The sequence below is a fragment of the Staurois parvus genome, unplaced genomic scaffold (genome assembly GCF_062004578.1).
Source record: "Staurois parvus isolate SC_StPar_1 unplaced genomic scaffold, SC_StPar_1.0 ptg000439l, whole genome shotgun sequence".
NCBI lineage: Eukaryota > Metazoa > Chordata > Amphibia > Anura > Ranidae > Staurois > Staurois parvus.
The window spans coordinates 1,470,254-1,483,576 of record NW_028318235.1 but is presented as its reverse complement, the minus strand read 5'-3'; the positions used below and the strand labels follow the sequence as shown (position 1 = coordinate 1,483,576).

The following is a 13,323-nucleotide window of genomic DNA, read 5'->3' as shown; positions in this document are numbered from 1 at the left end:
GCCACCCGTCAGTGCTGCCTATCAGTGACCATCATTGCTGCATATCTGTTCCACCTCCTCAGTGCAGCCTATCATTGCAGCCTCATCAACGCACATCAGTGAAAGTGAAAAATTACCTGTTTGCAAAATTGTAATAGAAACACAGAAAAACTTTTGGTTTTTTTTTTTAAATTTTTGTGCTCTTTTTTGTTTATAGTGCAAGAAATAAAACACCCAGTGGCGATGAAATACCACCAAAAAAATCTCTATTTGTCTGAAAAAAAATTGCATGTGGGTACAGTGTCGCATGACCATGCAATTGTTGTTCAAAGTGTGACAGCACTGAAAGCTGAAAATTGGCCTGGTCACGAAGGGGGTAAAAGTGCCCAGTAGGCGAAATAGCTCAAGCTCTGTCAAATTGGATGGAAATCACCATTCTAAAGCCTGGTACGCTTACAGTCAGGTCCATAAATATTGGGACATTGACACAATTCTAACATTTTTGGCTCTATACAGCACCACAATGGATTTGAAATGAAATGAACAAGATGTGCTTTAACTGCAGACTGTCAGCTTTAATTTGAGGGTATTTACATCCAAATCAGGTGAACGCTGCAGGAATTACAACAGTTTACATATGTGCCTCCCACTTGTTAAGAAACCAAAAGTAATGGGACAGAATAATAATCATAAACCAAACTTTCACTTTTTAATACTTTGTTGCAAATTCTTTGCACTCAATTACAGCCTGAAGTCTGGAACGTATAGACATCACCAGACGCTGGGTTTCATCCCTGGTGATGCTCTGCCAGGCCTCTACTGCAACTGTCTTCAGTTCCTGCTTGTTCTTGGGGCATTTTCCCTTCAGTTTTGTCTTCAGCAAGTGAAATGCATGCTCAATCGGATTCAGGTCAGGTGATTGACTTGGCCATTGCATAACATTCCACTTCTTTCCCTTAAAAAACTCTTTGGTTGCTTTTGCAGTATGTTTTGGGTCATTGTCCATCTGCACTGTGAAGCGGCGTCCAATGAGTTCTGAAGCATTTGGCTGAATATGAGCAGATAATATTGCCCAAAACGCTTCAGAATTCATCCTGCTGCTTTTGTCAGCAGTCACATCATCAATAAATACAAGAGAACCAGTTCCATTGGCATCCATACATGCCCACACCATGACACTACCACCACCATGCTTCACTGATGAGGTGGTATGCTTAGGATTATGAGCAGTTCCTTTCCTTTTCCATACTCTTCTCTTCCCATCACTCTGATACAAGTTGATCTTGGTCTCATCTGTCCATAGGATGTTGTTCCAGAACTGTGAAGGTTTTTTTTTAGATGTCGTTTGGCAAACTCTAATCTGGCCTTCCTGTTTTTGAGGCTCACCAATGGTTTACATCCTGTAGTGAACCCTCTGTATTCACTCTGGTGAAGTCTTCTCTTGATTGTTGACTTTGACACACATACACCTACCTCCTGGGGAGTGTACTTGATCTGGCCAACTGTTGTGAAGGGTGTTTTCTTCACCAAGAAAAGAATTCTTCGCTCATCCACCACAGTTGTTTTCCGTGGTCTTCTGGGTCTTTTGGTGTTGCTGAGCTCACCGGTGCGTTCCTTCTTTTTAAGAATGTTCCAAACAGTTGTTTTGGCCACGCCTAATGTTTTTGCTATCTCTCTGATGGGTTTGTTTTGTTTTTTCAGCATAATGATGGCTTGCTTCACTGATAGTGACAGCTCTTTGGACCTCATCTTGAGAGTTGACAGCAACAGATTCCAAATGCAAATAGCACACTTGAAATGAACTCTGGACCTTTTATCTGCTCTTTGTAATTGGGATAATGAGGGAATAACACACACCTGGCCATGGAACAGCTGAGAAGCCAATTGTCCCATTACTTCTGGTCCCTTAACAAGTGGGAGGCACATATGCAAACTGTTGTAATTCCTACACCGTTCACCTGATTTGGATGTAAATACCCTCAAATTAAAGCTGACAGTCTGCAGTTAAAGCACATCTTGTTTGTTTCATTTCAAATCCATTGTGGTGGTGTATAGAGCCAAAAATGTTAGAATTGTGTCGATGTCCCAATATTTATGGACCTGACTGTATGTATTTATTTTTTCGTTCAGCCCAGCAGGTTTAATGTGATCATTCGTTTTTAGCATCAAAATCTTGGTGTGGTAATGTTGATTGTTATTCTTGGATGGCTCTTGTACTCATTAAACTAAATGATGACCTATAGGGATTAAAGTCCTTAGCACTAAACATTATGTTAGAGTTGGAATTAAAGTGAAAGTTTGAGTTTTGGGGTTTTTGGATAGAGTGACAAAGGACTTCTAAGTTCTAACCATAGGGCTTGTTCACACCAGATATGCTGATACTGCCCTGGGCAGCTTTTCCCAGCGCAGTCCAGTGCTTAAGGTGGTTGTAAACCTCAGACATAAAGTAAAAAAAAGCATATCCTGCTATAGTGCGTACTTGTCTCAATCCAGAGCAATAAGCATAATTTCCGTCCTCACCCCTCTGCTATCAGCATGAGTGACTTCTGACAGGTTTTCTTGACACTGTGATTTACAGCCTCAACTGTTCCTGTGTGCTGTGTGAAGGGGAGTGTGCCCCTTCCCTTCAGTTAGGTCACAGCTCTCCTCACTGAGATCTGCAGAAAGTAGTTTCAGCTCCATGCCCCCTTCTTTTGGAAAGCTTAGACAAGCTGTATAAATTCTACACTTTGAACGGTTGTAGAGAAGAGAATACCCAGATAAACAGGTACAGCTTGTGTAGAAGGATTTGTTTAATCTCTCTGTTTCATCTGAGAGTAGTTACTGGTTATATATAAGGGTTTGCAACCACTTTCAGCAAGGCAAATTGCCTTGTTTTCTATTTTATCAATTAACTCCACCGCATTGCCTTGGTGTACGCTGCAAAAACTGCATGTAGTACAATTTTCAAAGTCATGCAGTATTTGACTAAAATATTTCCAAAAATATATGTTTTGAGTTTTCATTTAAGCTGATTTCTTTTCTGACCCTATTCCTAAAGGCAGTGACTTCTCTTTGGACCTCACAGAAGAAAGTGAATTCAAGCCAAGACAGCTTGTTCCAACACTCTATGTTGTACCACGTACCAAGAAGGTTGTGTTTGAAAAGTCAAGGATGTCATGCCAGGAAGCTTTTGAACATTTTGCAACAGAAAAAAATAAGTGGAACCCAGCAGAACGAAAAGGACAGACTTCTCTTGATAGTCCAAAGAAACTTGGAGTACCTAAGGTTTGCTATAATGCACATCGTTTTTTTGTCATGCTTTATAAAACTGTCAGTTAGAACTAGTTAAAAGTATGTCAGAACTGACTGTGAGTATAATATATAAAAGTAAAAATAAATACAAAGTGCCATTACAAAAAGTTTTGGACCAATTGGGATTCGTTTGTTTTTTGTTTTTTTCAGACTTACACACCACTGCATATGAGATATATTAACTGTAGATCATCCTGCATAGTGCAAGCATATCAGCATATAAAGCTCCATGTACACTAGCATTTTTTAAGCTCCTAGAAGCATTTTTTTTTCTGCTCCTTGAAACTAATAATGTTATCCTGGGTGGCTGTTCAGCTCAAATTAAAGTGGAGCTCCACCCAAAAGGGAAAGTTTCGCTTTAAAGACTGGTCTCCCGCTCCCCATTAAGAATTGGCACCTTTGGGGAGTGGGGGGCGGGGGGTAGCGGGTACCCGAATTTGACAGGTACCCACTCCCACTGCCGCTTCGATCGCTAGGCGATCGGAAGTGGAAGGTGTCCTCCCTCCCCGTAGTCTTTTGGGACACGTGACAGGTCCCAAAAGTCTACAGGACCATTCAGGAAGCGCAGCACTACTCGCACATGCGCAGTGGGTACCTGGCTGTGCAGCTGCCAGCTGTCTCAGCTGGGTGCCCACACTGAAAATGTCAGCGCCCAGGGAGAGAAGAAGACCGGTGAAACGGGCTGCAGGGGACACACAATGCGACCGAGGGACAGGTGCGTGTGTGTTTTTTAAAAGTCGGCAGCTACAGTTTTTGTAGCTGCTGACTTTTATCTTTTGACAGCGTGAGTGGAACTCCGCTTTAAGCTGATGCCAGCTTAATTGGGCGCAAGGTCCTTCACACAGCTTTTTGTGCTGTGAGATGCACTTTATTCTTTTGTCTTGTTTTGTCTTCACACAGCTTTTTTGTGCTGCAAGCTGCACTTAAAATTGTTTTATTCTGTTGTCTTGTTGTTGGATGTCCCAACTATATCAGAATAACTACTTATCCTGTGACTCGTATTACAATATACTGTCCGTAAAATAAATTTCATGAAGTTGATAAAGGGGCATAGGTCCCCCCTCTGTATTTTGTGACCTACTCCCAAGTACTGCTTTTCTACAAAATGGAAGTATGCTGGGGGCAGGAGGGGCTGGCCAGTGGCTTTTTTGTTAGCCAGTGTCCAATTTCTCCTGATGGCAGAAGTGTTACCCATTGTATCAGATCAACTACAGATCCCAATCCGTGTACTTCAAGAAAGTTATTTTACTTGAAATACATTAGTCCCGTTTTTAGGTTTTTCACTTGCTTTGCATGATTTCTCAGAGATAGTTATTAAATAATACAAGCTTCCCCACTTTCCGCATTAACACAAGCTATACAAAAAGATTTCAACCAACCCAATTAATAACTAGCTTTTGCATGAAAGGGTTTGGCACATTGCTCCTAGCACATTTAGCAGCTAGCATTAAAAAAAAACCAAATTGACCCTGTCTAACCATTCGTGTTAAGATGCATACTGTTGCAAATACAGTGCCTTGAAAAGTGGCTCCATACCACTTGAAATTTTCCACATATTGTCATGTTACAACCAAAAACATAAATGTATTTTATTGGGATTTTATGTGATAGACCAACACAAAGTGGCACATAATTGTGAAGTGGAAGGAAAACTATATTTGAGAGTCTCCAAGTTGGAGCATATACAGTATAGCAGTAGATAAATTAAGAGAGCGCTTACTTGGAGAGAGGCCACTCCTCCTTAAAGGCACAGCCACATATTAGACACCCAGCAAGGGCAGAGTGTCAGCTGAAGGCATCCAATGTGTCCCCACGTCAAATCCAGCAAACAAACTATTTAAAAAGATGGTAGCCACCCCAATTTATAACTAGTCTTTGTTTGGATAATGTTGAAGCTGCAGTGCCTCACAAAGGCTCCTTTGTATACTGCAGTGATAACTGTATTTTAGAATCTCCAAGTTGAAGCATACATTACCATATTGGAACACTGTTTTTGTATTCCAAATAACAAGCTACTGTATGTCATGTGACAACTTATAGGAAAAACTTGTTTTTCAGCATACTGTCCTTTTCTCTAAAATGGAGATTAAAAAGAGCAGACGCCATCCGCTAGGCAGGCCACCATCCCGCTCCCCTATGTCTGTGGTGAAGCAAGAAGTATCCAGTGATGATGGTGAGTGTTGTTTCCCAAAATAAATTTCCATTTTAATCTGCTTCTGATCATTCCACTTCAAATTATTCTCTTTTGCAGCTTCCTGTTTTTGTTAGTACCACAATATGGTTCACATTTTTTTTTTTTTTGCTTTTTCAGCTTTATTAAAAATATTGAGAATATTTCACTTACCAAAGTCATAAGAGTAATTCTGTAGAGCATACTGTAACTTAACTCTCCATCAGGCTAGGTTCACACTAGCTCACTGGCTGGTTGCGGGTGCTGGAATCGTTGTGTTTCTTTTGTGAGACATGGGCACGCATCTCATCCCGCAGTGCAGCTCGACCATGTGATTTCCATGTGGATGATTTTTGGAAAAGGTGCATGCACCTTTTCCTTGCTTGAAATGTAGGCACATCAGCCCATTCAAAAGAACTGCTGTTCTTGCACTTATGTGAAGCAGAAGTCAAAGCACAGCAGATTTGCTAGTAAATGGGATATTACCTGAATCATGTACATCGGATGCAGTGACCTGGGCAAATAATGGTCAATCTATACAGATAAGTTAGGAAATAAGTATTTGATCCCCTTCTGATTTTTAATGTTTGCCCACTCACAAAGAAATGATCAGTCTAAAAATTGAATGGTAGTTGTATTGTAATACTGAGAGACAGAATAGCAACAAAAAATAAAAAAAAAATGCATGTCTAACAAATTATGCACTGATTTGCATATTCATGAGGGAAATAAGTATTTGATCCCCTATCACTCAGCAGGATTTCTGGCTACCAGGTGTCTTTCATACAGGTAACAAGCTGAGATTAGAAGCAGTCTCTTAAAGAGAGTGCTGCTAATCTCATTTTGTTACCTGTATAAAAGACACCTGCCCACAGAAGCAATCAAACAATCAGATTCCAAACTCTCCACCATGGCAAAGACCAAAGAGCTGTCCAAGGATGTCAGGGACAAGATTCTAGACCTACACAAGGCTGGACTGGGCTACCAAAGCAGCTTGGTGAGAAGGCGACAACAGTTGGTGCAATCATTCGCAAATGGAAGAAACACAAAACAACTGTCAGTCTCCCTAGGTGTGCTGCATCATGCAAGATCTCACCTCGTGGAGTGTCAATGATCGTGAGAACAGTTAGGAATCATCCCAGAACTACACGTGAGGATCTTGTCAATGTTCTCCAGGCAGCTGGGACCACAGTCACCAAGAAAACAATTGGTAACACACTATGCTGACAAGGATTGAAATCCTGCAGTGCCCACAAGGTCCCTCTACTCAAAGCACATGTCCAAGCCTGTCTGAAGTTTGGGACTGAACATCTGAATGAGGTTCTGGTTAAAAGTGTTGTGGTCAGATGAGACCAAAATCGAGCTCATTGGCATCAACTCAACTCGTCATGTTTGGAGGAGGAGGAATGCTGCCTATGACCCCAAGAACACCATCCCAACTGTCAAACGTGGTGGAAACATTCTGCTTTGGGAGTGTTTTTCTGCTAAGGGGACAGGACAACTGCACCACATCAAAGGGATGAAGGACGGGGCAATTTACCATCAAATCTTGGGTGAGAACCTTCTTCCCTCAGCCAGGGCATTGAACATGGGTTGTGGATGGGTGTTCCAGCATGACAATGACCCAAAACACACGGCCAAGGCAACAAAGGAGTGGCTCAAGAAGAAGCACGTTAAGGTCCTGCAGTGGCCTAGCCAATCTCCAGACCTTAATCCGATTGAAAATCTCTGGAGGGAGCTGAAAGTTTGAGTTGCCAAACATCAGCCACCAAACCTGAATAACTTTGAGAGGATCTGCCAAGAGGAGTGGGCCAAAATCCCTCCTGAGATGTGTGCAAACCTGGTGGCCAACTACAGGAAACGTCTGACCTCTGTGATTGCCAACAAGGGATTTGCCACCAAGTACTAAGTCATGTTTTGTGAAGAGGATCAAATACTTATTTCCCTCATGAACATGGAAATCAGTGCACAATTTGTTAGACATGCATTTCATTAGCATTTTTTGTTCCTATTCTGTCTCTCAGTGTTACAATACACCTGCCATTTGATTTTTAGACTGATCATTTCTTTGTGAGTGGGCAAACATTCGAAATCAGCAGGGATCAAATTATTATTATTATTATACAGTATTTATAAAGCGCCAATGGTTCGCTCAGCGCTGTACATTACAAAGGGGGACAGAACATGTGACAGAACAATACCAATACAATGCAAAACATGAGGGGATTGAGGGCCCTGCTCTTTCGAGCTTACAATCTAGGAATCAAATACTTATTTCCTTCACTGTAGTAGGGTGATAATGCAGCAGCAGGTAAACAGGATATCCATAATCAGATTTAGTTCACCAGCTTCTAGTGCACCTCGATAAGTAGTCTCAAATCATATTTTTAGGACTACACTAGGTTATAAAAAAATGGATTATGGGTATGTAGAGCTTAAAAGCTCAAGCAGACCAGGAAACGTAGTAGTCCAATTAGGTCACATTTTTTCAAATGTTTTCAATGTGATCTGGTGTGTGTACACCGAATTTCTCAATCTTAAACTTTAGAATGATGTGATAGAGCCATTCCACAATAAATACATGCATCCACTTACATCAGGGATCACTTCATGTAGTATCCAGGGGGCTGTGTGCTGTTTGAGGACCAGTTCACACTACAAAAATGCACTTCGGGTGCATTCTGGATACATTTTTGCTTACAGTTCACACCACACGCAGTTCCGGTGCAGTTTTGATGCAGTTTTCCATGTTACAGTATGATTATGTGCAGAACAAATGCAACATATTCTACTTTTTTCTCTGCATCGGAAACTGACTGGAACTGACTGCACTAGTGTGAACTAGGGCCATTGGAATACATGTAAAACACTGTGCATGCATTTGTGATGCAGAAAAAAAGCACACTGAACTGCATCTAGTGTGAACTAGCCCCGAAGCATTCTCTTAATGTGGGTGGATGCTTTTATTTCTATTAATTGAAGTCCCTTGCTTCCTTATCAGCTATAGAGAGGCTGTCCTCATACCATACTAGTATCAGTGCATGTCGAGTTTTACTTGCTGCAGACCAGACCAGGACTAATAACTATATTCATCCTGGGACTTTGTTTACGTAATCTATATCCTGTTATAATATTCGTGCTGACATTTTTTGTGCTTTTATCATTGTGTTTTTGTTTTATTTCCAAAACTAGACTCTATTGGTCTTTAAGTCAGCATTTCATTCTGGTGAACAATTTTTGATACAGTTTGTACATGACGCCTGGGAGCAATTATTTGTTCTTCATCTCAAACCATATTAAGATTAATACTAATGTTCATAAAAAAAGAACACCTGGTTATCATTTATTTGTTCATTATTTTATTTAACTGGTTCACTTCTTTGGATGTGTCTGGTATATGGATAGAGTGAACAGGTTAATACAAGCCAACAGCTGCAGTATCAGCTGTGAGCTTGTTTTAATATTTCTTCTCAAGCTCCTGGCTTTAATATAAAAGAGATGTCGTCGGCTGTGGAGCCACCTGATCACTTTTACTTGAATGGTAAGTGCTATCCCTGCCACCTGGCTCTCCCACTACTCCTGGTCGTCTGTGACCCCAACAGCTACCATCTACCATCCCCAATCTCCTCTGCAGTAATGTGAAAGTGCTTAGCTATGAGCACTTCTGGTTCAGAGCTGTCAAAATCTTGGATGGAAAGTGGGATTCACAGCTTATTGAGCACACTCCAGTGCTCTGCCAGCTGGAGCAGAGTGCAGGGGAGACATTGGGGGTCAATACTATCACAAAGGGGGCTTGTTAGCCACAATGTGATCGCAATAAAGTTTAAATGAAAAAATAAAAGTAAAAAAATGTAAATAATTTTTAATAAAAGCAACTCCATTGCCCTGCACATACCCGAAAATGTGTGTGCATTTGTATGTAATTGCATTGTCACCTTGAAAGTGTCTCCTATTGATCATTTTGGATGCTGTAATTTTTCACCATTTAACGTGTGCACACAGTTTGGAGGCCTGACACATTTGGTATCTAGTTACTCTATGCACTTCATCTTTTATATTGTACACAAAAGTGGGAATTAAATTGTGTTTGTATGCGCTAAAATTCATTTTACTGTATTTTTTCTTGAAAATATCCTTCAACATAAAAATTTGCAAATACCATCTTTTTATTTTACAAGACTGCTTTCAAAAAATGTATAATATTTTGGGTGTTTTAAGTAATTTCTTAGCCAAAAAAAGCAAATTTTAACTTTTGTGTGGAAAAAAAAATTGCTCTACGTTCAACAGAAGCAGTTATACTGGCCTCCATTGAACAGACAGCGGTGCACATATACAAAAATTTCAGTATGTGTGTACTGGGCTTTAGATTGAAAGGAAATATTTCATCAAAGAACACAAAGCAGAAATGGGAATGTTTCAAATCGACTGTATGCAAACATCAAATCATCAAAAAAAATTATTTATTTTAATAATTAAATTCAAAAAGTTAAACTCATATATTATACAGATGTAGATATATTTCAACCATTTCTTTCTTTTAATTTTGATGATTATGGCTTACAGCTAGTGAAAACCCAATATTCAGCGTCTCAGAAAATTAGAATATTGTGAAAAAGTTCAATATTGTAGACTCATGGTGTCGCACTCTAATCTGCTAATTAACTCAAAACACCTGTAAAGGTTTCCTGATCCTTTAAATGGTCTCTCAGTCTGATTCAGTAGGTTACACAATCATGGTGCCGACTTGACAGTTATCCAGAGGACAGTCATTGACACCCTCCACAAGGTGTCAATCAGTGCCACCTAACAGTTCAAGTCAGTGCCATGTATTAGTGCCAGTCAGTGCCGCCTATCCGTGCCATATATGAATGCTGCCTTTCAGTGCCCATCAGTGATGCCTGTCCATGCCCATCAGTGCCGCCTATCAGTGCACATCACTGCAGCATCATTTAGTGCACATCAGTGAAGGAGAAAAATTATTTATTGACAAAATTTTATAACAGAAACTAAGCAAAAACTTTGCTTTTCAAAATTTTCAGTCTTTAAAAATAAAAACCCCAGTGGTGATTAAATACCACCAAAAGAAAGCTCTATCTGTCTCAAACAAATGATAAAAATGTTGTTTGGGTACAGTGTCATTCAAAGTGCAACTGCGCTGAAAGCTGAAAATTGGCCTGGGCAGGAAGTGGGTAACACTGCTTGGTAGGCAAGTGGCTAATTGAAAGTTGAGTGGAAGGAAAAAGTGTGGTAGAAAAAGGTGCACAAGCAATAGGGATAGCCGCAGCCATGAGAGGATTGTGAAGCAAAGGCCATTCAAGAATTTGGGGGTGATTCACAAGGAGTGGACTACGGCTGGTGTTAGTGGTTCAAGAGCCACTACACACAGACGTATCCAGGACATGGGCTACAACTATAGCATTCCTTGTGTCAAGCCACTCCTGAACCAAAGACAATGTCAGACGCATCTTACCTGGGCTAAGGAGAAAAAGGACTGCACTGTTTCTCAGTGGTCAAAGTCCTCTTTTCAGATGAAAGTACGTTTTGCATTTCATTTAGGAATCAAGGTCCCAGAGTCTGGAGGAAGAGTGGAGAGGCATAGAATCCAAGTTGCATGAGGTCCACTGTGAAGTTTCCACAGTCAGTGATGACTTGGGGAGCTACGTCATCTGCTTGTGTTGGTCCAGTGTGTTTTATGAAGTCCAAAGAAATTCTAGAGCACTTCATGCTTCCCTTTGCTGACCAGCTTTATTGAGATGCTGATTTCATTTTCCGGCAGGACTTGGCACCTGCCCACACTGCCAAAAGTACCAATACCTGGTTTAAAGATCATGATATCAACGTGCTTGATTGGCCAGCAAATTTGCCTGACCTAAACCTCATAGAGAGTCTGTGGGTTATTGTCAAGAGGAAGATGAGACACCAGACCCAACAATGCAGATGAACTGAATGCTGCTATCAAAGCATAACACATCAGCAGTGCCACAGGCTGATCGCCTGCATTGATGCAGTAATTCATGCAAAAGGAGCCCCGGCCAAGTATTGAGTGCTTACTATACTGTACATGGACGTACTTTTCAGTAAGCCAACATTTCTGTATTAAAATCCTTTTTTTTATTGGCCTTATGTAATCTAATTTTACTGAATTTCGGGTTTTCACTAGCTGTAAGCCATAATCATCAAAATTAAAAGAAAGAAGCGCTTGAAATATATCACTCTGTGTAAACTGAATCTATATAATATTAGTTTAAATTTTTTAAATTGAATTACTGAAATAAATTCAAGTAGTTGTAAAAGCTCAAGGATTTTTACCTTCATGCATTTTATGCATGAAGGTAAAAAAAAACACCTCTGTGCAGCAGCTCCCCCAGCCCCCCCCCCAATACTCACCTAAACCCCATCTTATCCTGTGATATAAGGGATTCCCTCTCCTCATTCGCTGAGACAGCAGTGGGAGCCAATCACAGCCAATGGGAAGAGAGGGGGCAGGGCCAACCAAGCCACGGCTCCGTCTGTGAATGGAAACACAGAGCAGCGGGTGCCCCCATAGCAAGCTGCTTGCTGTGGGGGCACCCGAAAGGAGGGAGGGGCCAGGAGCATCGGTGGGGGACCTGAGAAGAGGAGGATTCGGACTGCTCTTTGCAAAGCCACTGCTGAATGCAGGTGAGTATGATGAGTGTTTGTTATTTGAAAAAAAAAAATTAAGCCTTTAATATCACTTTAGCTTTTTATGATATTCTGATTTATTGAGATGCTCCTGTATATTACCATGGGCAATATGTTTTAAAAGTAACACCAATGTGGCCAAACGTAAAAAAGCCATAAAAAAATAAGAAAAGGGCATTTTAAAAATCAAGGAACACCATCATTTGAAAGTTAAGGTATATACCAAAATATGCAAAATGGGAATCAAGACTGCAAAAAATTCAAAAGAAAAAATTCCAAAACAAAAAAAAAAAAAACAAAGACCACAGGACAGGTTTGAAAAGAGAGTAGGACAAGTCCCCAAAAATTCTGTGTTATAGCCAGATGAGTAGAACGGGGAGCTGAAAATCTCCTGGCAAGAACTAGGCACTGTGGTAGAAGACAGAGTCCAGGAGACAATAGTAACAGCCAGACAGACCAGATACAAAGTAAAAGGCAGTAGCAGTGTCCAGAAGGCAAGCCAGGTGAGGCAGAATCAGCAGGTCAGGTAAGCAAGGACAAACTAAAGATCCTTCTGCAGTGCTTCAGTTTATATGAGCACCAAAACACGTGTTTGTGTGTGTGTGCATTTCCCTTATGCTCAGAGGTGTGGGCAACATAATGTGTACGTGCATATGCCCGCACTAGTTTCCTTCTGCTGTTGAGAATCCAACCTTTCTTACATTGCTCTTCCCTATTGGACAGCTTCCGGATGCCAATCTGGGACATCTTCTCAGGATATGCCTTACCAGTCTTGGGAGCATGAACATTGGTTTACGGCTCCCAGGAGTTTTTCCCTGGACCATAGCCTTTCCAATTATTTAAATATCAAATGTGACCTCTTCTTCCAAAGTCCAAAATAGTCTAAATTTTGTTATCTTCAATACCATTGGTCACTGTAAGTTCTGGAGGTCCAGATTTGCGCCAAGGGAAGGGGCTCAACACAGCACGGTTTAATAGAGATGCATGAAAAAACTGGATGCATGTTATATGTTTCTGGTAGTGATGCCTCACAAGCTGCAGGATTGATCCTCCTCTTCACAACAAACTGGCCGATATATCTTGGACCTAATTTCTGGATGTTAGTAACTGCTTCCTGTAAAATCGTATTATTAGACTGTAGATATTCTAGCCCTTCTTGAAGTGCTGGGACTGGTGCAAAAGTCAAGTAAGAAGGATGGATTTAACCCAAGGTTTAC

At 40.8% G+C, this 13,323-nt stretch overlaps 1 protein-coding gene across 2 annotated transcripts in view; it reads left to right on the top strand.

The window, feature by feature from the left end:
* Positions 1-13,323, top strand: part of LOC149454032 (lysine-specific demethylase 4B-like) — a 247,291-nt gene that overhangs the window by 189,448 nt on the left and 44,520 nt on the right. For both annotated transcript variants that reach the window (XM_089687863.1, XM_089687862.1), the window contains 2 exons: positions 3,020-3,246; positions 5,332-5,446. In XM_089687863.1, the coding sequence (XP_089543989.1) occupies positions 3,020-3,246; positions 5,332-5,446 (342 nt within the window). The remainder of the gene's footprint in view (positions 1-3,019; positions 3,247-5,331; positions 5,447-13,323) is intronic.